General features: G+C 44.8%; 1 protein-coding gene across 3 annotated transcripts in view; it reads left to right on the forward strand.

Annotated features, from left to right (window-relative positions):
• Window positions 1–24,646, forward strand: part of LOC131113394 (mucin-2) — a 47,503-nt gene extending 22,857 nt beyond the window's left edge. For all 3 annotated transcript variants that reach the window (XM_058064244.1, XM_058064247.1, XM_058064246.1), the window contains one exon: window positions 22,793–24,646. In XM_058064244.1, coding sequence (XP_057920227.1) covers window positions 22,793–22,991 — 199 coding nt within the window. In that variant the 3' untranslated portion in view covers window positions 22,992–24,646. The remainder of the gene's footprint in view (window positions 1–22,792) is intronic.
• The last annotated feature ends 624 nt before the right edge of the window (window positions 24,647–25,270 follow it).

Genomic DNA, 25,270 nt, shown 5'->3' on the forward strand with positions numbered 1-25,270 from the left:
CTTATACTCCAGAGCGACTTATAAATGAAAAAACTGTTTATGTTACATAAACACTGGACACCTTTTCTGTTCATGTTTATTTTTTGTGTAGCTGAATAAGCATTGTGTTAGCATATCTTACACCTATTCAGCCTGTTCTCTATTCTTTTATGAATGTTTGCCTTCCAAGAGGACGTAATGTCTGTTTTGGTCATAAAATAAATTACCCACAAAAAATGCGATTCATGTATGTTTTTTTTCTACCTAATTATGCATTTTTGGCGTTGTACGACTTATACTCCGGCGCGACTTATAGTCCAGAAAATACGGTAAATGGACACAAACAAGTAAATGTACTTCTATCATAAATAACAAAGGCAGTATCCTTCATCTACCAATGTCCAATTTTATTTTGAAGGGGAGGAACTGTGGATCATGCACAGATTTTCTGAGGCCAGCCACGTTTCACATGTATGATGCAACAGATCCACTCATTTTGGTACAATTAAAAGAAAATAAACCTCTGAGTCTCTGGAAGAACTTGGAGTAAATCCCATTGGTCAAATTAGGCCTTTTCACATCCTTGCTAAGCATATGCGTTCCAGACGCAGCAGTGGTAGGCTGGAGCGGTCCTTTACCGGCCTCCACCGCACGTACCGCAGCTTATAGAATGACGTGAGTCCACGGGGGAGTGATGCCGATGAACATTTTGTGACAGCGCCTACAGTAGCAAGTCATCCCGAGCCACTCTCTCCACACACCCGTCATGAATCAGCGCTTCCTGATGCACATCCCCACTGACACGAGGCTCGGTCCTCGCACGCTGCCCTTCGATTGCCGTAGACCAGAGAGACGGATTTAAGGAGTGGGGGTGGGGGATGACAAGAAGAGTGGGAAGCAAACTGGGCTAACTCTCAATAGCTCAACTTTTTTTTCCTCTCAACATGCATCCCTCCATTCACTGCCTGGGTCTGTACCGCTCTCAAATAACTCACGCGGTGAAATATTCATCGCCGTTAAAATTTAATCACAGCAGCTTTTAGGCTTTAAAAAGTCATAATAAGATGGGAGGATACCTTGATAGATGCTGTCGTTGGACAGAGACAAATGGACAGGAAAAGGTGTATGGACAGATGGATGGATAGGCCGACACGAGCCAAGTTTACATCAGGAGTTCTTCCTTTTCCGAATGACCTTTCCGAAAACAATGGTATACATGGAAAGGAATATTCCAATCTCTTGTCTACATGCGCCGCTATAATCAAACAGAATAGTCAATGGGGCATGCCCAGTAAAACGTAAACATCAACATCACATGATACCGACTTCCCCTATTTTACTCCCCCCGACTTCCTCCGTATTGCGAGTTTTTCCTTCGTCCAGTCTTGAAATCAGTTTGGATCCAAAACAAACATCCCGCAGCAGTCCAGTGCCGATTGATTGCCTCCATTTTTAAAACTGAAGAACGTCTCGAGCTGTGTGTTACGTCATATCTGAGCATGCGCTGAAAGATAAATTTAAACAGGAAATGATCAAATTCAATCTTTTAATATTTTATATTTAAACTCGAGACATGTTTTATATAGATTTTCTGTTCTTTTCTGTTCATGTTTATTTTTTGCTGAATAAGCATTGTGTTAGCATATCTTACGCCTATTCAGCCTGTTCTCGATTCTTTTCTTGTTAGAACTTGCCTTCCAAGAGGACGTAATGTCCATAGTTTGGAAAATCAATTGCACGCAAAAAATGCGACATATACTCCAGTGCGACTTATGTATGTTTTTTTCTACCTAATTATGCATTTTTGGCATTGTGCTTATAGTCCAGAAAATACGGTATATTTTCTTTTTGAATAAAACTGGACTTGTGAATGGCGTATAGAAGTGTTTAGCACACGAAAGCTGCTTGCCAACCGCCAATAAACAACAGAAGAAGAAGAACGCACCCTGACAACTTTCCGTTTGAGCGGGTACAAGATACCTCAATCGGATTGGGGAAAGGAATATTCAACCCCCGTGAATCCGATTATATATTCAATCGGATTGTCACTTTTCTTTCGGAATGAGGTGTATACAAAGGTTACATTCTTTCAGTTAGAGCAAATAAACTGAATGCAATTGGAATATTTGGGTCCATGTATACGTGGCTACTGATGATTGGTGAATGGATGACAGGTGGATGGATGGATGGATGGATACCAAAAGGGATGGGTGGAAGATTGAATGAAGGTCCAGAGATGGAGGGATAATGATGTATAAAACCGTACTGATCCGAATAGTAGACAGGGTTGCAACTAACGATTATTCTCTTAGTCGATTAATCTGAAGCTTGTTTCAATTAATCGAGTAAGCCAAATCAATACGAACAGTTAGTGGCTTTGGTAGCAAGACATCAGAAAAGAAGAGATGATGACGACTGGTGTATTTGGTGTACCCATGCATGCATGGATAGATGGATGGATGGATGGATGGATGGATGGATGCACACGCCGTACATGGATGGACAGATTGATAAATGTGTGAATAGCTTCTGTCTATCTTCTACGAGTGCGGCCTCTCAGCTCCTTCCTTCTTTCCACCAGCATCCATTTACTTCCCAAAGCAGCACCAGGGGGGCATTGAAGAAATCAAATGCTCTCCACGTCGTTCCAACCAGAGCTGGCCCAGAGCTGCTGACAGCTTCTCGCAGTCTGGGACTCATCCAGTGGAATGTGGCGTGTTACATACAGAAAGAAAAAGAGGATTGGTTTTCCAAGAGGCAGCTAGAGCGCCACTTCCTGCTTCTTCAATATAAGTCTATTTCACACCTAAAGGGTGGCGAGCAGCAAAGGAAGGAAAGCCCCTCGGCGGGAGTGGGAGCAGTGTGGGGAACCTCGGAGCTACCTGCAGCTCCACTCCTTCCATCAAAGCCAAATGAGGCGGAACACGAGGCAGCTTCTGCAGTCCGTTTATTCAGGGAAACCCACACGTGAGCTATAAATAACGACATGCAAATGAGCTGGAACCTGTCCAAACTAAATCTCCATGTCGGTGTATGCGCATTTAGACGTGTGCAAGCGAATTATAGATGAACCTCCCGTGTTCATGGTCACAGGGATATTTCTGAAGCACAATCCTGCCTGCGGCCATTCATTAAACATTGACAATCCTCTGACATTACCATAAGAGCCGGTGAAAAGACCTGACTTCCTGGGAGATAAAATGAATTTCCAGGAAAGTAGCGAGGTTAAAAGGAAGGAGGAGAGCGAGAGAATGTGTTTCTGTACTTGAAGCGAAGCGAATAGAACTGATATGAATTTTAAAAGGGAGCAGCTCACTTTCCCACAAATTACATCCATATTGGAATATTATGCAAATTCCAAGTATGTCCAATGCAAACATGCGGCGTCGGTGTCTAAAGTGGCGCTCGCTGCGTAGTCAGTGTGGCGTTGACAAATGGGAGCGCTTGTTTCTTATCACCTGCAATCAATCTCAGACATCTCTGCAGCCTAAACCGTGATGTGGATCTTAAAAATGGAAGCTGAGTGGACGCTTCATTAGGTACACTGGCGCAATATAATAACCTCGAGTAAAAAAGGTGCATCAAAAGCAAAAGCCATACAAGGTACATTTGGAGGTATTACTACCAAGTGTAAGACCACTTTCACCTTTTTTTGGACAACCATTTTTTAGGACAAGGTGTAAGAGTAGTCATTTTTTACTTAGCAGATGATGATTCTGGGCTGCACGGCGGTCGAGTGGTTAGCGCACAGACCTCACAGCTAGGAGACCCGAGTTCAATCCCACCCTCAGACATCTCTGTGTGGAGTTTGCATGTTCTCCCCGTGCATGCGTGGGTTTTCTCCGGGTACTCCGGTTTCCTCCCACATTCCAAAAACATGCTAGGTTAATTGGCCACTCCAAATTGTCCATAGGTATGAATGTGAGTGTGAATGGTTGTTTGTCTATATGTGCCCTGTGATTGGCTGGCCACCAGTCCAGGGTGGACCCCACCTCTCGCCCAAAGACAGCTGGGATAGGCTCCAGCACCCTCCTGAGGATAAGCGCTAGAAAATGAATGATGATTCAGCTTGATTGATCATCATTATCTTCAAATTGGTATCCTGATGCCTGTGTTGTTTTGAAACCTGCCCGATGGCTTTTGGCATGTAAGACAGCTAGTTAAACAGTAGCCTACCAGGAAAAGTCATTCATCATCATCTTCATCATCCTCCTGAGAAACGAAAACCACCAAAGTCGTCTTCTTGAGCGTAAGAACTGGACAGTCTCATAATACCTGTGTCACACACTTTGTCAGTCTCTCTTGCTTTTGTTGTTGTTCTGTGTCTATTTCGTCTCAAGGCGAATTAGCTTTGTAGTTCGAATTATACTCTCCATCACCTTTTGATTGTTGACACACTATAAACCTTGCAATCCTACCGCCACTCGATGTTTGATGCTGGGAACATCATGGCAACCGTAGTTCTTTTAACCATAAATTAGCCACATCCCTGTGTAAGACCTCACAGCTAGGAGACCAGGGTTCAATTCCACCCTCGGCCATCTCTGTGTGGAGTTTGCATGTTCTCCCCGTGCATGCGTGGGTTTTCTCCGGGTACTCCGGTTTCCTCCCCCATTCCAAAAACATGCTAGGTTAATTAGCCACTCCATATTGTCCATAGGTATGAATGTGAGTGTGAATGGTTGTTTGTCTATATGTGCCCTGTGATTGGCTGGCCACCAGTCCAGGGTGTACCCTGCCTCTCGCTCAAAGACAGCTGGGATAGGCTCCAGCACCCCCCGCGACCCTCGTGAGGAAAAGCGGTAGAAAATGAATGAGTGAATGAATGTTTAACTCGCATGTCCTGAAATTCCATAAAAATAGAATGTTTTTGTACAAAATGGTTTCCATTTATGAAGCACTAGTTTGGACACCTTTTTAATCACCGGTACCAATTTGGCACCAGAATCAAATGATGAATGATTGAATGAATTCCCATCTCCCTCAGTTATCACTTTCACGGTTCACTTTCAGCTGAGTTCTGACTTGATTTAGCAAATTGTGACAAATTTTCCACACTTTCTCTGACATTTTGGCAAGGATGAAGACCCAGTCAAGAGAAGCATCCTGCTGTCTTGCCAGTGTTGTTTTAAACATTAAGATCCCGAGTCCACCGACTTGTCTTCTTGATTACAGTTGACAACCATTTGTAAAGCAGTCAGTCAGTCCATAAAGTCTTCGCGTTTCACTTTGCCTGTGACTTTCCGTGGAACACAAATAACTTACACGGTTCAAAACAACCCATTTCCAACACATCTAAAACTCCACAGCATATGATTTGCATTTAGTCACATTTAAAAGGTGAAGTTTGTAGGTGTAGTTGAAAGTGAATACATATCCTCCTTCTTTTCATAACCAAGGTGATGTTCTTTCCCTGCGAAGACATTTTATGATGAAAGCGGAGCCACACGAGAGGAGACAGAGGAATTTAAATCTATTGTGTTTCCTTCCATCTATGCTACAATGTAAACCTTGTAAATCAAGCACAATTACTTGAGCGGTCAGTCACCAATTGATTAACAAGGTTAAGTCCCCGGAGTCGATGGAAATGGAGGTAATTTCGGTATTTGCTTTGCTTTAATCTTTCAAACACAGCTGTTGTCCATATCTGACTGGACATCGATCCTAACGATCCTACGCATGGCCTCCTTAGACCGAAAATAGATGGAAGCCTCCAAGAGGAGAAGCGATAAATATAAAATAGAACTCGGACATGAGAGACAAATACAAGGTGCTGCTCTTCCAGTTTAGATGGATGTGAGTAATGCTGTTTCTCTCTGTAGAAAGATTTGTCAGATTCTTGACATTGACCTTTCCCTAACGATCCTGTCAGAGCTTCCAGACCTGTGAATGCGTGCGTGTGTACGCTGCCACGCGGATGAGGCAGATAATGGAGAAGTGGTGTGTGTGAAACGTGTGTAAAGGGCAGGGCAGCCACTTCCTCTGCAGTAATCCATCTTCACTTGAGGGCTGAGCCGCGGCGCAACAGGCGCCTCGCAGGGGGACGAGGAAATACACCAAAGGCACCAGCCTCATTCCGCACTGCACAGAAATGTTCAAACGGCGGCCATCGAGGATTTATACGGCCTGAAGAGACTTGATTGGGTGACAAAAAAGCTTCTTCACTAAAACACAGACTTCCACTAACAGAACGACTATCAATAACGTGAATTAATTTGACTACTTATGCATGTTAATTGCCAAGTCATGTTGGGTTACCGCATATCTGTCAATCTTGCAACAATCAATACAATGAAGTATTTTAACACAAATAGCACAAATTATACAACCATCGTTGCAAGATTCAGACCAAAAGTCATAATAATTTAACTCGTTAACACGTTCACTTATGCTCCAGAGCTACTTATATATGAAAAAAATATTTATGTTACATAAACACCGGACACCTTTTCTGTTCATGTTTATATTTTTTGTGTAGCTGAATAAGCATTGTGTTAGCATACACTCCCGCTCAAAAGTTTGGGATCTCTTGGAAATGTTTTTGGCCAGTCTGAGATATGGCTTTTTCTTGGCAGTCCTGCCATGAAGTCCAGCATCCTGAAGTCGCCACTTCACTGTTGATACTGACCCTGGTGTTTGACGGCTACTATTTAGTACAGCTGCCAGGTGACGACCTGTGAGGCGTCTTTGTCTTAAACTACACACTCTCACATATTTGTCTTCTTGCACAGTTGTGCATCGTTTTTCTGTCCTTGTTAGACCCACTTTGTGCTGCTCTCTGAAGGGAGTAGTTAACAGCATGGTAAGAGATTTTAGTTTTAGTTTAGATTTTTAGATGGGTCTTCTAATAATCTATTAGCATTATAAAATGATGAACTTGGATTAGCAGCCATACCAGGAGATTGATGCAGAGGACTGACAGTTGTTGATAGTAGGCCTCTATGCAAAAATCTACATCCTTCTTTGAAAATCATCTCATTCATTTTCATTGTTTGTGAAATGGAAACAATTGTTTGTGAAATGCATGAAAATTGGTTTTCTTTGTAAAACAAAGACATTTGGAAGTGATCCCAAACTTTTGAGTGGTAGTGTACCTTACACCTATTCAGCCTGTTCTCTATTCTTTTATTGTTAGAACTTGCCTTCCAAGAGGACGTAATTGTTATGGGCAAGTAGTTTGTAAAATAAATTACCCACAAAAAATGCGAGTTATACTTGACTTATGTATGTTTTTTCTACCTAATTATGCATTTTTGGCCTTGTGCGACTTATACTACGGAGTGACTTATAGTCCAGAAAATACAGTATTATACCATGGCTGTATAAATGATTGCTTTAAATATGCTTAGGACAGTCAAAAGTGTTCATTTTAGCTACAACAAAGCATGCTGCCACATGAACATACATGCTCCAAACAAAACTGCGAGTAGGAAAAATGTCTGCAATGGACAAACGGCGATAAATCCGATAAATGCTGGTGAGATACAATAATCCTTTCACAAAAAAGTGCCACCATCATGCCTGGTGTTTGTTTTATGTGACAGATGTATTGATGGGCGTGAAAAGTGAGCACCAAAGAGGTGAGAGAGGGGAAAAAAAACGAGCGCTTGTTTTGCTGTTTGGCCATAATCGCAGAGCCCCCAACTGGCGCAGACGCTGAGAGCCAGATGGTGCCCATCACCGTGAGGAGCAAGGAAGATGAGGGGTGGCATGAGGAATGGCGGAGCACTGCCTCATGTGGATGATGTGTCATATAAATACTAATCATGCTTGAATCCCGCCTACAGCTAAATTAGATCCCTAAAGCTCTTCCACTGGCACCCACTCGCTGCTCTACCTCGTTTGCCTATGCTCAGATGTCTCATTGGGGCCGGATCAGTAAATGCAGCATCCATCGCGTGGGCGCAGATGGCGAAGACACCTTGTGCCGCAATGGGGCTGTATTCAGGTTATATGGTGTGGCATTATGTCTTCAGGTCTCTCATCATGAGAGGGTGAAGGTCCCCTTGAGCAGCCGCTCGCCGCCGTTCGCCGCCGACAGCTCGACACAGATTGCAATTATTGTCAAAATGAGACGGTGTCTCTTTTCAAAGGCTCTCAGAAGTGATGTGCACATGAAAAATGGAACAAGACGAGACGGAAAAAGCACACGGAGCTTTGTTGAAGGTACTTGGATGGACGCGGGTGTGGAATGGATACGTCTCGGGGTTTGTTTGTGTTACGGGTTTTAGATGAAAGCAAAGTGGCCGTCACCTTTCTGTTACATTCCTCCTGGACGACGAATAAGAAGTTATGAAAAACAAGCTATGGGTTCATGCAACCTTAACCTAAATGCCGTAGTTCCTTTTCATTTCATCAACTGCTGCTTCGAAGAATTAGGGTGTGTAATACATATCGGATAATAATTGACAACAAATGACAGCATCTCGATAAAAACAAGAAGAGAAGAGCTTCGAAGGTATTGCTATTCAGCAATTCAGTCAGCAATGCCGGGTGAAAAGGGACCGCTGTTTCATCCGAGCCAGCAGCAATTCATTTATCTTCTCTCCTTTCAGTTGGCTTTGTATTGTAGTATTTTTCACCATTGACGACTGAATATTACATTCTTTCAAGCGTAGAGGCTTTTAGCACGGACACCGAGAACGGTCTGAGAATAGAGGGTGAATAAACAATCGGGTAAACTGCAGTGCACTCCATACCTTGTACTGTTCTTTAATTCTTCCTGTGTGGACGTGTGGGGCAATAACTACAATTACACTTTTTCTACACTATTTCATCAACAAAAGAGGGCATTACCAATAATTCATAAGGTGGGGTATCTTGATCACACAAATACGTTATTTCTCAATTCAGAAATTTTAAAAATAGACCATTTGATAAAATCATATACAGCAGAGTTTATGTTTAAGGCAGGGGTTCCCAAACTTTACCAACTCAGGGCCAACTTGAAAATCTAAAAAAATGTCCGCGGCCCACCTTTGTCCTATAAACACTACATAGAGGAAATGCTGCATTCTCAGAGCACTTAACTTATTATTATTATTATTATTATTATTATTATTATTATTATTATTATTATTATTATTATTCAGGATTGAAATGAAAGCAGGGGGATAAAGAAAGCCCAAACTTTTAATCTAATTAATTCTCATACTTTTCATAACTGCATTCAAGACTGGCATGATGACCAGAGAGCTACGTTCCAATCATAAACTGTATAAGGTTCCTAAAATATTGTGACAGGTCAATAACACTAGGTTATTACTTGGGCCTATAAATTTGTTTTTTTAAATCGTGCAATAAATATTTTACAATAAAAATAAAATTTAAAATAATATTTGCAAAATTAATCAGATTTTTAATGACCTCTCATGACCCACCTGCAGTACCACCACGGCCCACACTTTGGGAATCACTAGTTTAAAGTATTTCACAATACTTTACCTGTAAATATTCAAAACACATTTTCTCACAGAGATACGCCATATGATTTGCGAGGGTTTGGGAATTTGATCATTCCTAATGGCAAATTCAATGGCAAATGTGTTCGATATTATTTATTATTCTTGCTCAAAGACTATTGCGGACTTGATTGTGCTATTTTGCTCAAAATAAATTCCAAACAAACTACTCCGTAATAGCAAGATGCAGCAGATGGCGCGTTGCCACCGTGTTCGGTCTGAGTCCCAGCGTTGTATCCTGAAATCTAATTAGCGGATAAATTAGGAATGGCTTTTTCTGGTTCTTGTTTTTACCTTCAAATTCACTCCTTTGAAGCGAACGTTTTTGGCCCGTGGGCCATATGTCGGACTCTCCTATTTAAGTGGTGCAGGTGTACCTAATATTGTCATTGTTGAGTGTTATTTAAACACTCAGCAGTCGCCCATCCACCCAACAATCAGTCAATACTCTAAATAATACACGAGTGCCTAGCGAGCAGCATCATTTAACAGCCATTTCATCATCCTAATACCTGCGTGAAGGAAAATAGCAAAAGGAGCGGCATCCCATCATCACCACACATGGGGATAAATCATCTCTGTGGGCGGCTGCTGGCTTGACTTGTTAGGACAGACTGTGTCAGCACACCTCAGCGCATATGTTGCACTAAATTTGTCCCACAACAGAGATGCCCGACAGGCTGAAACAGTAGATTTCGGTCCAATTTCCTCAATAGCAGCAATCCTCGCGGACCGACACTTCAGCGCCTTCGCAAAGACTCTGACTCTCTGCCAGATTCTACAAAGCAACTTTCCGTGGAAAGAATGTAGCCGCTTGAAAATGCAGGTATGGTGTAGACTGCAGAGCCTGTATAATTGCCGTTCAAAATGTAATGTTATTATGATGAAACCCAATATTGTCCTGCTAATAATGTGGCTCTCAGGACGGTTCCATCTATTCTCTTGCATCGGGCAAGGCAGCATTGAACACAGGTTCAGGTATAATTGGATCTGGATGATGTTGCTGCAGCTGGATTGGCTCCAGCACCTCCGCGACCCTTGTGAGGAAAAAGCGGTAGAAAATGAATGAATGATGTTGCTGCCCCCAGTGGCTAAGGGGAATACTACACAAGATAAGTGCCCTGCAAAGATCTAAAAAACTACGGCCCGCATACGGCCCACCAAGTGTTTCAATCCGGCCCTCCGGTTGCTTTCTAAGTATATCAACTTTTAACATACAAACTGGCAACATGACTTGCAAGTCGGATGTCTTATTTAGTAAAAAGAACAACAAAACTGTCAAATTAAATTACATAGTTTGATGTGGTCTGATGTTTAAACAGACATGAGAACATTGAGCTGATAGTAGAAGACTTTTACAGATAAAATTTGACAAATAATTCAAAGAAAATTATAAGCATAAAAAAATGTGTATGTTAAACATATGTTTTGCCCCCCGACAATTTTGTTAACTCTATGCGGCCCACAAGTCAAAATATTTGCCTACTCCTGATCCTGGCTGTGGCCAAAAATCTGAAGGTCCCAAACCTGTAATATAAATCCAAATTTAATCTGGATTTTAAATTAAAATTAACATGTAAACATGCTACGTTAATTGGCGACTTATGTATTTTTTTCTACCTAATTATGCATTTTTGGCCATGTGCGATTTATACTCCGGAGCGACTTATAGTCCAGAAAATACTATACTCTTTCTTCCTGCTTGATATGCTTTCTTATTTACTATAAAATTTAAAATTTTTGTGGGCTGCACGGCGGTTGAGTGGTTAGCGCGCAGACCTCACAGCAAGGAGACCTGAGTTCAATCCCATCCTCGGCCATCTCTGTGTGGAGTTTGCATGTTCTCCCCGTGCATGCGTGGGTTTTCTCCGGGTACTCCGGTTTCCTCCCACATTCCAAAAACATGCTCGGTTAATTGGCCACTCCAAATTGTCCATAGGTATGAATGTGAGTGTGAATGGTTGTTTGTCTGTATGTGCCCTGTGATTGGCTGGCCACCAGTCCAGGGTGTACCCCGCCTCTCGCCTGAAGACAGCTGGAATAGGCTCCAGCACTCCCTGCGACCCTCGTGAGGATAAGCGGTAGAAAATGAATGAATGTAAAATCCAATAATCCACAAAAGCATGTCCTTATGTTATGCGTACTTTGTTATGCATACTACTATGCACATTTCTACTGTGATCCTTTGGTCACATGGCAAAAATGTCAACATGAAGGCTAATCCGATCTTTTATTTTGACTTTTGTTCTGCACTATGGTACTGCACCATAAGGGAGGCCAGAGACCACACCTACAATAATGGTTGTCCAGGCAACAGTAAACAACATGGAGGTTCTAATTCTGTGGCTTCACTCCATCGCGCTTTTTCAAAAATATATTAATAAATCGTGTTGTTTTGTGGTTGAATAAAGCCTATTTGCAAAAAAAAAATGCATATTACGACAAATTTAGATTTTTTGCGTACATAAAATGGTTAAATGAACCAAAACATGAATCTAGGGTGAAACATACAAGCGCAAAGCTTGAAAAAGAAGTGTTGGGTTTTATTTCAATTCAAAGAAATGTTGCAATTTGTGGTTATTGGATATTAGAAGCCCGTTCTGGTCAATCATCTTTTAATATCCTGGTTTTGCCCAACCACGCCAGGGATCCTCATCCTCACATTTGGCTAAACAGGTCATTCAAAGAAGCGAGTGACAGATGCGGTCCCTCAGTCAGCTGGGACGCCTCCCAAAGTAAACGGGCAATGAGTGCGAATTCGCAGCAAACACATTTTTTCCCCCCACAGAGCGAATGGATCATGCCTGCCTCGAGAGTGCCAACCTCACTTTTGGCTGCTTTTGCAGGGTATTTCAACTTGTCTAATTTATGCACTTTGTACAGCATCTACTGTCAAGTTCCTTCTAGCCTTGCGCATCCCCTGAACTTGAAAAAGGGGGTCCGAGTAGCCACACTGAGGAAAGACTGGATCCACTCGATGCTTTTGCTGTTTTGGGTTTTATTTAGTGAGGCACAAGTCTTGTTGTGACAATGTACAGCACAGTACAGCACAGCGTAGCACAGCACATAGCACGCATAGTGCATAGCACGCATAGGTGAAAACCTTCAAAATAAAAAAAAAAAAAAGGGGGAAAGTATAAGTATACACAATATACACATTTCTAAATATATATAATATGCACAATAATATACATATGCAAGTATTTATATAAGATATAAATCATGTTGTTCAGCAGTATATTAACCAATAAACATTTTAACAACGGATGGAAATAATTTTGTCCCCTTAACCTGCATTTATTAACTTATTCTTTACTTCATTATTTCGTTATTTTATTTGATCTATTTATTAAACCATTTGCATTGCGCCTCTCTTGTCAACTAACTAAAATTATTACTATAAAGGCTTCAAAGCACACTGTAAAGAAATGAGCATAGCGCGTTCTTTCGAAGCCCAAAGCTCGCTGATCAGCTCAATTGGTGCCAATTAAATGAACCACCGCGAGCCGCCGTGTGCACCTACGCGACACAGGCGATCGACGGTGTTCCAGATCCCACTTTCTAACTAATTGTACCGTGTTAACTTTTAATCCAGTAACGATAACTAAAATGAGGCGCGCGTCACCGGCGGCTGTCTCATCCAAAGAAAAGCCGTGCCTTACGTGGCACGGGCGTGTCAAACCACAGCGCTAAATTTAAAAGGAATTTCTTACCGGCTGCCTCTTCAGTGTTGTATAGCTCCAGTTTGCGCAAGGTTTGGGGTGCAGTTCTGACTACCTTCTCGATACCACTTGTCTGCAGCCTTACCTGCTGAGAAAGGAAGTGCCCTAATGCAGACGCCCAGGTGCGCTTAAAACTGATTCCCACTTCCGGTTTAGATTTTCCCCACCTGATCTCCCGTGTTTAATTTAGTAAAATAACGTGCTAGTTACAACGAAAATTTATTATTCCCTTAATGAGGGCTATGAAAAGTATTTTTTATTTTTATTTATCTTTTTATTTATTTTTTTTCCTGTCTGCCTTATCTAAATTATTTTGGACAAGGGTTTGACTTGACATCTACAACCCCCCCCTGTCACGCTCCACCTGAACTATGATTCGGTAGCTTGGGTGGTATAGTCATGCTCCTTGTTTGTATTGCGTACTAATTCTGTTGTCCCTTTTAGATTTCTCCACTCCCACTTTGGGAGGAGCCACAGGACGTGCCACAGCTGTTCCTCATTACATTTCTCCCATTTATACCCACCTGTGGCGACTGGAGGGTACTCGGCTATTGTTCTGGTCTCCACGCCACATGCTCACGCGTCGGACCTTCTGGCTACTTCTACTATCCCGGGTGCCCTCCAGTCGACGTGGACTGCTCCTGCTGCACGCCCTGTGGCCCCCTCGATCCCTGTACTTTGATTTCCTGGTTTTTACCCGCGGCATCTTTTCGTTCCTTTTACATGCCGTTGTCCTTGGTTACCCCCTCGTTGTCACGTAAGCCAATTAAAAGACTTGTAGTGCAACTGAACACGGTGTCCTCTGCATCCTGGGATCCGAACCCGGTTCCTATCGCCAACTCGTCACAGAATAGCCGAGTCAGGTATGGATCCCGCAGAGGACGACGGGGTGCGACAAGCCCTCAGAGCCCACGGCCAGCGAATAAGCCATCACGAGCAAACCCTTAACGAGCTAACCACACTCGTTAGGGAGCTACACGCGCAGCTGTCAAGCAGGCCCGCTACCTCCACGCCAGATCCTCTTCCACATGCCGCCGGAAGCGCAGCTGGCGCGCTGTCTCCCAACTACTTCCCCCGGGAGCCCAGTATCCCCCACCCCATGAGGTACGAAGGGGATTTCGGACAATGCCGGTTGTTCATCCACCAGTGCTCCCTCATTTTTGCACAACAGCCTCACACATATGCCACGGAAGCAGCCAAGGTGGCGTACATGCTCAGCTTGCTAGCGGGACGTGCGGCAAGCTGGGCGATGTCGGTGTGTGAGGTGAAACCAGAGCTGTGCGCCAGCCTACCTCTGTTCATCGCGGAACTCCGGAGCGTATTCGACCACCCGGTGAGAGAGAGAGAGGCAGGCAGCCGCCTCCTCGTGATTCGGCAGGACGGCGCGTCAGTTGCCGACCACTCAATCTCCTTCCGTATCCTGGCGGCAGAGAGCGGCTGGAACGACAAGGCGCTGCGAAGTGCGTACCGGGCGAGCCTCAGCCAACGTGTGCAGGACGAGTTGGCCGCTCGGGATGAGACGCAGACGCTGGAGGAGCTAATCTCGCTATCCATTAGCCTTGACAACCGGCTGCGGGAGCGCAGCGCGCAGCGGAGGGCGGAGCCTCTCATACCAACACGCCGGCTCCAACCTCCACCCCCCGGGGCTCTTCCGGCTCCGCTCCTTCCTCCCTCCTCTAGCGGCGGGGCGCCGTCTGGCGACGTCGGGGGTGTCGTCCCCATGCAGCTGGGAGCCAGCCGCCTTTCGTCGGCGGAGAGGAGTCGCCGTCTACGCCTGCGGCTGTGCCTGTACTGCGGGAGCCCCACACATATGATTTCCCGCTGCCCGGTACGCCCACCACGTCAACGCTCATCCTCCACCGGGGATATTCCCCAGCTGCTGGCACTCCCCGCTCCTACCACACCGGCGACGTCATCCGCCCTGGTGGGTCGACTTCAGGTCGAAGGTACGATATCCTGGGCGGGGGGAGTTTCTCCCATCACTGCATTAATTGACTCCGGGGCAGATGAGAACTTCATCGATAGCGGACTGGTCAGTTCTCTTAAAATTCCCACAGTCGAACTCGTCCACCACAAGAATGTCCGCTCGCTTGATGGGCGCCACCTGGCTTGTATTACGCATCAGACATGCACCTTATCCTTACTACTGTCGGGTAACCACCAAGAGGTCACTAAATTTTTCCTTATGCCCTCTCGCTCAGCGCCGTTAGTACTCGGGCTCCCCTGGCTTCGCCAGCACGGTCCTAACTTTGATTGGAAGACGTTAACTATTTCCAACTGGAGCGCATATTGTCACAGCCGTTGTCTTCGTGCCGCCTTACCCCCCGCGCCCCCTGTCGGCTTAACCACCATTGACCGCCCAGACCTGTCCCTGGTTCCGGGGGAGTATCATTCCATTAGTGACGTGTTCCGCAAAGACCGGGCCATGACCCTTCCGCCTCACCGTCCCTATGACTGCGCCATTGATTTGCTTCCCGGGTCACCACTCCCCGCATCACGCTTGTACAATATCTCTCAACCCGAACACCGTGCTCTCGAGGAGTACATCTCCACCTCCCTCGCTGCCGGTCACATCCGACCATCATCTTCCCCCCTCGCGGCAGGGTTCTTCTTTGTCAAAAAGAAAGACGGCTCCCTACGCCCCTGCATCGACTTTCGTGCTCTTAATAAAATCACGGTCAGGAATAAATATCCCCTTCCCCTTCTCAATTCTGCTTTTACTTCCCTGCACGAGGCCGCCGTGTTTACTAAGCTCGATTTACGTAGCGCCTATCACCTGGTGCGTGTCCGGGAGGGCGATGAGTGGAAAACAGCCTTTAATACGCCGCTCGGGCATTTCGAATACCTCGTGATGCCCTTCGGCCTTACTAACGCCCCTGCCGTCTTCCAATGCCTGATAAATGATATCTTGCGGGACATGATTGGTCGTTTCGTGTTCGTTTACCTGGACGATATTTTAATTTTTTCCCCCTCCGTTTCGGTACACCGCCAGCAGGTCCGATTAGTCCTCCAGAGACTCCTGGAGAACAGACTATTTGTCAAACCCCAGAAGTGTACGTTTCATGCTTCCTCTGTGTCTTTCCTGGGGTTTATAGTGGAGAAAGGCCAACTCAGACCCGACCCTGCCAAGGTTCAGGCAGTGGTTGACTGGCCTACTCCTACGTCAAGGAAGCTGTTGCAGAGGTTCCTGGGGTTCGCCAACTTTTACCGTCGTTTTATTCGGAGCTTCAGTAAGGTGGGCCCTCTTCCTTACCAGGTTTGACTTCTGCATCACCTTTCGCCCGGGGTCACTCAATGGGAAGCCGGACGCCCTGTCCAGGATGTTTGCGCCCGCAGTTGAGGACTCCCTCCCAGAGACCATCCTGCCACAGTCCCGAATCATAGGGGCCCTGCGATGGGAGGTAGAGAGGCGCGTGGCAGAGGCGGCCAAGGACTCACCCACCCCAGCTGGATGCCCCCCCAACCGCTTGTTCGTCCCGGTGGCACTCCGTCCCGAGGTGCTGGTGTGGGCTCACGCCTCTAAAATCGCCTGCCACCCCGGGGCTCGACGGACCGCCTTCCTCCTGGCTCAGCGGTTCTGGTGGCCTACCCTTCATGCTGACACCAGGAGCTTTGTCGCAGCCTGCTCCGTCTGCGCCAGGAATAAATCTTCTCATCAGCCTCCTGCTGGATTGCTACGACCCCTTCCAGTCCCGTCCCGGCCCTGGACCCATATCGCTTTGGACTTTGTTACCGGATTGCCCCCATCTAGTGGCTTTACCGTTATTCTGACCATTGTGGACAGATTTTCTAAATTGACACACTTCGTCCCCCTCCGCAAGCTCCCCTCCTCAATGGAGACGGCCAAACTCTTGGTCCTGCATGTGGTCCGCCTGCACGGGATCCCACAGGACATAGTGTCTGACAGGGGCCCTCAATTTTCTTCAGCCACTTGGAGGGCTTTCTGTAAGTCCCTGGGGGCCCGACCCAGCCTGTCATCAGGCTACCACCCGCAGTCCAACGGACAATCCGAGCGTGCTAACCAGGACTTGGGGGCAGCCTTGAGATGCGTTTGTCACCAGCGTCCGTCTTCCTGGTCCACCTACCTCCCTTGGGTAGAGTACGCCCACAATACCCTGGTCTGCTCCGCGACAGGCCTCTCGCCATTCCATGTTGTTCATGGCTTTCAACCCCCCATCTTTTCCTCCCAGGAACCCGAGTGCACAGTCCCCTCCTTGGCTGCCTTCCTCCGTCGGGCTCACCGGGTTTGGCGCAACACCAGGGTCGCCCTCTCGCGTACCGCCAGGCGCAACCAGAGGCTGGCCAACCGCCACCGCAAACCAGCCCCGAACTACAAACCTGGCCAGAAGGTATGGCTGGCATCCCGCAACATCTCCCTGGCAGGCGAATCTAGGAAACTGTCCCCTCGATTCATTGGGCCATACGAGATTAAACACATGATCAATCCTGTGACCGCACACCTTATACTTCCAGCATCTATCAAACGCCACCCCGTATTCCATGTGTCCCAACTCAAGCCGGTGGCTTCATCCGCCCTGAATCCCCCCCCTGCATCACCACCTCCCGCACGGCAGGTTGACGGCCACCCTGCGTTCACAGTAAGGTCCATCCTGGATGCAAGACGCCGAGGCAGGGGAACGCAGTTTCTGATCGACTGGGAGGGCTACGGTCCCGAGGACCGATCATGGATCCCGAGATCACTTATTATTGACAAAACCCTCATATCCGATTTCTATCGCAGGTTCCCCAACAAGCCTGGAGGTCCGCCAGGTGGCGTCCATTGATGGAGGGGGGGAATACTGTCACGCTCCACCTGAACTATGATTCGGTAGCTTGGGTGGTATAGTCATGCTCCTTGTTTGTATTGCGTACTAATTCTGTTGTCCCTTTTAGATTTCTCCACTCCCACTTTGGGAGGAGCCACAGGACGTGCCACAGCTGTTCCTCATTACATTTCTCCCATTTATACCCACCTGTGGCGACTGGAGGGTACTCGGCTATTGTTCTGGTCTCCACGCCACATGCTCACGCGTCGGACCTTCTGGCTACTTCTACTATCCCGGGTGCCCTCCAGTCGACGTGGACTGCTCCTGCTGCACGCCCTGTGGCCCCCTCGATCCCTGTACTTTGATTTCCTGGTTTTTACCCGCGGCATCTTTTCGTTCCTTTTACATGCCGTTGTCCTTGGTTACCCCCTCGTTGTCACGTAAGCCAATTAAAAGACTTGTAGTGCAACTGAACACGGTGTCCTCTGCATCCTGGGATCCGAACCCGGTTCCTATCGCCAACTCGTCACACCCCCCCCCCCCCCCTCCTCTCTTGCAATCCTGTTTCAATTTCCTCCACGGAGTAAACAACGATGGGACCACAATAGCGGGTCAGCTGGAACGTGCTAATTCCACTTATTTCGTTGTGGGAAAGCTTTGGTTTTGTCAGCAATCAGCCTTTCCATAAGTCACTCCATGGGAGGCTATTTGACGCAGAGGATGATCTTTAACCTTCGGCATTGTTTGTCTAGTGTCAGTAAACAACATTTTGTCTTATTTATTCATGCACATGCACAGAAATCCAAGCAGGAATATTAATGTGCTTTTTTTTAAGAAGAAAACATGACAGACGGGGCCAGAGGTTGCTAAGAAGGTCATGTCCGATATAAACATGTACATACATTAGCTCACTTAGATGGAATCATGTCAGACCAGCACCAAAACTGTAAGATAACGAGATTAAAGCAACAGCACAAGGTTGTGGGTTTTAAAATAACTGAAACGCTGCCAAGACCTTCAATATCGTGGCGTTAAATATGCCGACCTTGAGAAGTTTCAGTAATAATGAATCGCTGTCTGAAGCTGCAGTGTGCTTTGGTGTAATATGATCTGACTGGCTGGTGAATTGGGCTTTTAGCATCCTGTGATTAGCTTGAATTCAATCCTAAATTCCACTCCTACCTCAGATTGCCGGATGATGTATCCCAGGGGAATTATTTATTCATGTTTGCAGCCTTATTGTCTTGTCTCATTCAGTCGCCTCCTCCTCCTCCTCCTCCTGCTCTCCTTGTTGTTTTTGGAGACACCCGATTCAGCTTTGTTAGAAAAGCTTTCTTCATCTTCTGCTTTAACTTCCTCCACTCCTCTGTGGACACGATCAGTGGCTCAATGCAAGATTGATGATTTTCTGCGAAAGAAAAACATAATAGTGCTTGAGCGTTCAATGCACAGTACTGTGGGGAATGAAACATAACATTGTTTCTATTAGTGGTTGACACAAAACACCGCCGCCGTACGTCTTTGACTTCTGCGTTTAACTACAGATGCTCCATATTGTTTTGTTTTTTTTAATCAATATCCAATATCCCTCAAACTATTGTCAAGTCATATCTTGTGTAACTGTTATTAGTGAATAAATATATATGCATATTTAAGCAAACTATATGTATCCATGGCCAAAATGACTGTAGCGACTTGTTGCGTGTGCCTTTAAGAAGCAGGATTTATTATTATTATTATTATTATTATTATTATTATTATTATTATTATTATTATTATTATTATTATTATTATTATTATTATTATTATTATTACTACCACCCTCGGCCATCTCTGTGTGGAGTTTGCATGTTCTCCCCGTGCATGCGTGGGTTTTCTCCGGGTACTCCGGTTTCCTCCCACATTCCAAAAACATGCTAGGTTAATTGGCCATAGGTATGAATGTGAGTGTGAATGGTTGTTTGTCTATATGTGCCCTGTGATTGGCTGGCCACCAGTCCAGGGTGTACCCCGCCTCTCGCCCGAAGACAGCTGGGATAGGCTCCAGCACCCCTGTGACCCTTGTGAGGATAAGCGGTAAAAAATGAATGAATGAATGAATATTATTACTACATCTTCCTCCACACGAAGCAGTGTAGAGCAGCGGCGGACAGCAGCTCCTGTGTGAAAGCCCACTGTATCGGGTATATGTTCTCTGCTTAATAAATATAATAATAATAATAATAATAATAATTTCCTTAACGATAAACGGTGGCAGTAATGTTACACTAAGATGCCTTATTTTCTATTATTACTATGCCTGCTGCCTACACTAGCAATTATGGCTAAAGCTGAAGCCACCAAGAATTCCCATGTGTTTACGAATGACGCTACTTCAGTAGCACTACTTTGTTTTTATTTTTCCCGGTCCAATAGAGCACCAGTGGGCCTCCTGAGTGAAGTGCAGAGAGGTAGTGGGAGTTGTTTTGGAGCCATATGGGAATAAACGTGAGCAGTCACGAGCGCTGTTGTCGCCACAACCCCCCCCCCCCCGACACACTCACATTCTCATCCACGGGAGTCCTCTTATTTCCAGCATCTGCTGCTGTGATGAGAAACACCCGCTAACTAGGCCACTGCATAATAAGCAAGAATAGCAGCAAAGTGGAAGGAGGAAATAGCAAAAAGAAAAGCCAGTTGTTCCCACCAAGCAGCTCGACAGCAAACCAGCACCGAAATGTCAGAAAGCAAATATTGTCTTTCCATAGCTGTAATGCTGATTTATGGGCTAGCCTTTTCATGGGTGCCCTTGTCATGTGACTGACCATCATCCAGTGTGGCCACTGGGATTTTTCTCCTGGTGCTGCAACATTTCTGAGACACTCAGCACTTTAGCTCTTAAATTATCGTCAACAGCCTCATTACTGGAAGTCTTCCCTGCCTCTATTTCCTTCCCCTGTGCAGAGGAGGAAAGAACCCCCAAAATATTGGACATTACTGCAGCTCTCTGGAGAACATTATGTGGCGCTATGATGCATCGTCCGCGTACGCTCACATACTGTAGATGTGTCTATTAAGATGACTCAAATCATACCTACTTTGCTACATACAGTCAATTGCTGTATCGTTTTCTGACTGAAAGTGGAGTCTCCAGAGGACCTGCTGTGATTCAACGCATGTTCGGGTGTGTGGATATGATGATGATTCTTGCCTTTTAATCAATCAATCAATTATTCATTCATTCATTTTCTACCGCTTATCCTCACGAGGGTTGCAGGGGTGCTGGAGCCTATCCCAGCTGTCTTCGGACAAGTGGCGGGGTACACCCTGGACTTGTGGTTTTACATTCTAAAAAGGTTTTACATTCTTTAAAAATAATTTAGATTACAAAAAAACCTAAGATATTCCATACTGAAGTTGAGGCTTCTTAGGAAAGAAACCTTCCAGAGTCCAAAGCTGCTTTTGCAGAGGGGGAGTACCTACTAGCATGATTCTGTATGGATGCGAAGGTCCGATCAAACTTTGTGGAGTTTCTGTCCAGAGTCCTGACTGAATTCTCCCACTCAAGTCGCTTGCTGGATCCTGATTCATGGGTGTTAGTATCCCCTTAAATAAACATTCTCCTGAGGGCCGGACTAGCTGTCTAAGGAGACAAACTGGTCATCTTCCGACCCAAACAGGCTGCCCTTAGTCACAAACTTGTCCTCTCCCAATGCGGAAGGGTTCCCGAATTGTTGGCTTGCTGTTCCAAACTCGTAATCGCCGTTGCCAGACTGGTTGTATCCGCTTCCAGACTGGTTGTCGCACGTTTCAGCCTTGGTCTCAATAGTTTCAGAGTGGTCGCCGCTATCTGTTGACTTGTTTTTGTTACCAGGTGACTGTTGGCCATGTGCAGGTTCTCGGACAAACAACCATTCACACTCACGTTCATACCTATGGACAATTTGGAGTCACCAATTAACCTAGCATGTTTTTGGAATGTGGGAGGAAACCGGAGTACCCAGAGAAAACCCACACATGCACGGGAGAACATGCAAACTCCACACAGAGATGGCCAAAGGTGGGATTGAACTCGGGTCTCCTAGCAGTGAGGTCTGCGTGCTAACCACTCGATCGGCGTGCAACCCATCAAACAATTAGATTTAGGATTATTTAATTATTATTATTAAATCTAATTTATTGGAAAATTATTTCAGGCAATTTTATGCTCCCAACTATTGGGGAAGTCCCTTTTATGTTGTGGAACAGTGGTGTCCAAACTGTGTCCAAACGGTGGCCGCATATAATATTGGATAATATTGGACAACCCTGAATTACAGATTGAACGAGGGTGGGCAGAATGAAAGTTGCGAGTGCTAGCCATCGAGCTGAAGCCCCCAGCTGTCAACTCGATGTCCGGCGTGACTGATAATGCGTCTGGGAGGTTTACCGACGTACTTTCACTCAGCCGCACAGCTACTAGTATCTGTTCGTATGATTTCCTGTCATGGGAAGAAATCAGTCTTGATCACTGAATTCTACAGGGTCAAGCAAAATGATCTGACACATTTGTAGGTTAAATAAAAGGCAAATAAAGTCAAGAAACAAAAAGGTGCTTTTATTTTCGAAAAGTACATGTAATTAAGATTAAGATATGCCTTTATTCGTCCCTCAGTGGGGAAATTTGTATAATGCCATTTTACTTTGTTTCTTTATAATGCCATTGTTTTTCGTTTCTTTTTCGGTTGCTGCCATGAATTGGACTCGTAAGCATTGCGCTTTTATTGTGGAAATGTTGATCAAAACAAACAAACTTTTTTGTGTTTTTTGCCTGACCCTGTATATTAATGTAAGGTTCCATGCATCCCAGCTGACTAATTCATTGATTTTTTTCTCTTAAATCTAGCGTAGAGCACGACTTTCGTCTTCAGGAAGGACAGGTGGTCCGCACATGGAAAGTCGGCGATCCTCCCGAAGGCTCGCCCCAGATTGTCGCAGAAACCACCCCCCCATGCACCACACCCAACCAACAGGAGTCCCCCCAAGCTGTCCGTCCCCCTGCTACCACCAAAAAGAACAGGAAAAAATGCTTCTGGTTCCTCTGATTTGTGTAGGAAGGAGGAGGGGGCAAAAAAAAACAACATTTTGCGACTGCAATACACAACATAAAAATTGCAAAAAGGAGGTGGATTTCATATGGAGGCAAGTGTGCTATGACCTGGAGGATGAAAAAATGCAAATATACAAAACTGTGGGAGGAGAGGGAGGAGACAAAGGTTGAGAATTTATGTTTTTTTGTTGAGATGACAAATGTTTGATGTGTTGTTGGAACTCTCCAAAAGCCTCTTCAGCTTTGTTATGGCTGCAGGAAGGTAAAAGTGCAATATGACTCAGTTAGAAAGCAATGATGAGATGTAAAGAGAATATACACTGATAATATGTATCGAAATAACATTTACCTATGTCAAGGATTGAACACGAAACAGAGAGAATTCATAAGAGGAAGATTCAGAGTCATCTTCACTAATGGACTAATGAGGGTCAGAACACCAGCTTTTCTATTCAGAGACATTTCAAGATCAAAGAACTGTATTTAAAATAAATTCTTTTAATATTGGAACTGTGGGACAAACCACTACTTCGCATTTCAAAAGGAACAAACACCCCAGCCCCTCCCCGCGCACACACACACTCATACAGTATATCGGTAAAGGACATTTACAGAAAAAGAGTATATACAGTATATATAAGCTGAGAGACTTCTGTGCATATCAGAGATATTCTGCCATGTTATATTTCAGATATGGATTACTGCTCTATAAATATAAAGTATTTTACCACAGCTGCTTGGTGTATTGTGTCTTTCTGCATTGTGCTCATCATATTTGTTGAAAACTGAATCATACAAAAACAGAGTATTTTTTAAATATTGATATTTCTTTTAACTGCAGTATCAAAAACTGGATTTGAGCAGCTATTAGCTCTGAGCACCCCTTCGCTATGCCGAGCGGTCAGAGATCCTGCAGGGATACAGAGGAGGAGAGGCTGTATAGCGGGAGTGAACAGCAAAAAAGACGGTGTGAAGGTTGCTGTATAACAGGGGTGGGCAAACTAGAGCCGGGGGGCCACATGCGGTCCACCAAGCGTTTGAATCCGGCCCGCCACTTTGTCTAAGTTTAATGACTTGCAGGTCGGATGTCTTGTTCAGTAAAAAAAATATATAAAAAAAAACACAAATGATGTTTGATGTGGTCTGATGTTTAAAGTACCCTGGAAAAAGGGACATATAGAAATGTAATTATTTATTTTAAATTTATTTATTTACAAATATTTACATATTTACAACATATAGCTAATAGTATGGCACTTTTACAGATAAAATTGGACAAATAATTCAAGGTGGACTGTTAGACTTATAAGCGTAAAATATTGTGTGTGTTAAATATATATTCTGGCCCCCCCTGGACAGTTTTGTAAACTCAACACGGCCCACACGTCAAAAAGTTTGCCCACCCCTGCTATATTAAGATGATAAAGATGGTATCAACCATGTTTACAGTCTGTCATCATGGGGAACTTGAGATGGAAGCGCTAACATCGCTAACCCGCCAACAGAGTGATTACAGTGACTGCAGTATGATGGTTCAGAGGCTATTTCCTATATGATTGTTCACATTTTTGATAAAACTTTGCACACATATTTGGCTTTGACTATTGTTCAAACTATACTCCCAAAAAATATTTATATATATACGGTACCGTATATCAATATTCAACCGAAATATATCAGGATATGATATTATTATTATTATTGCCCAGCCCTGATGTGTATATATTTGGGTCAATACGGTAGTGTATCACCACCTCAACATGGCTCCTGAAAGGAGATAATGGTCCATCCTGCATGACAAGGCAGAGATGCCTCATGAAGCATCATCACCAGGCATTGGATCCAAACAGATAAACGAGAGAAATCTATAAATGCTCCATCTCGGCCCTTTAATGGCAGCCCGCACAGCCCACTTTCCCGCGGACACTGCAGGGTAACTCTCAGGAAATTAAGCCTCAGCTGTTTGATGGCTGTGAGAAGCCCCAAATATTAGTACTTAGTGATTCATGACACACATAAGCTGCTTCTACCGAGGCTCCGAGGTGGTGTGAGCTCCTGGCCTCAATTTATTTATTTCTTTTCCATCCAAACTTTTCTGAAGTTCTTACTAGTTTTGCTTGTCGTTCCTGACTTTCTTCACTACTTTCTACTCTGATCAAACGACGTTGTACAATTAAATGCACTTCAATTAGTATTAAACATTCATATTTTGGATTTATTTGAAATGGCTGCTTTACTGTTTTACTGCTAGCTATAGCCTTTTGGACACTTACA

This window comes from Doryrhamphus excisus, chromosome 2 (genome assembly GCF_030265055.1).
Source record: "Doryrhamphus excisus isolate RoL2022-K1 chromosome 2, RoL_Dexc_1.0, whole genome shotgun sequence".
Lineage (NCBI taxonomy): Eukaryota > Metazoa > Chordata > Actinopteri > Syngnathiformes > Syngnathidae > Doryrhamphus > Doryrhamphus excisus.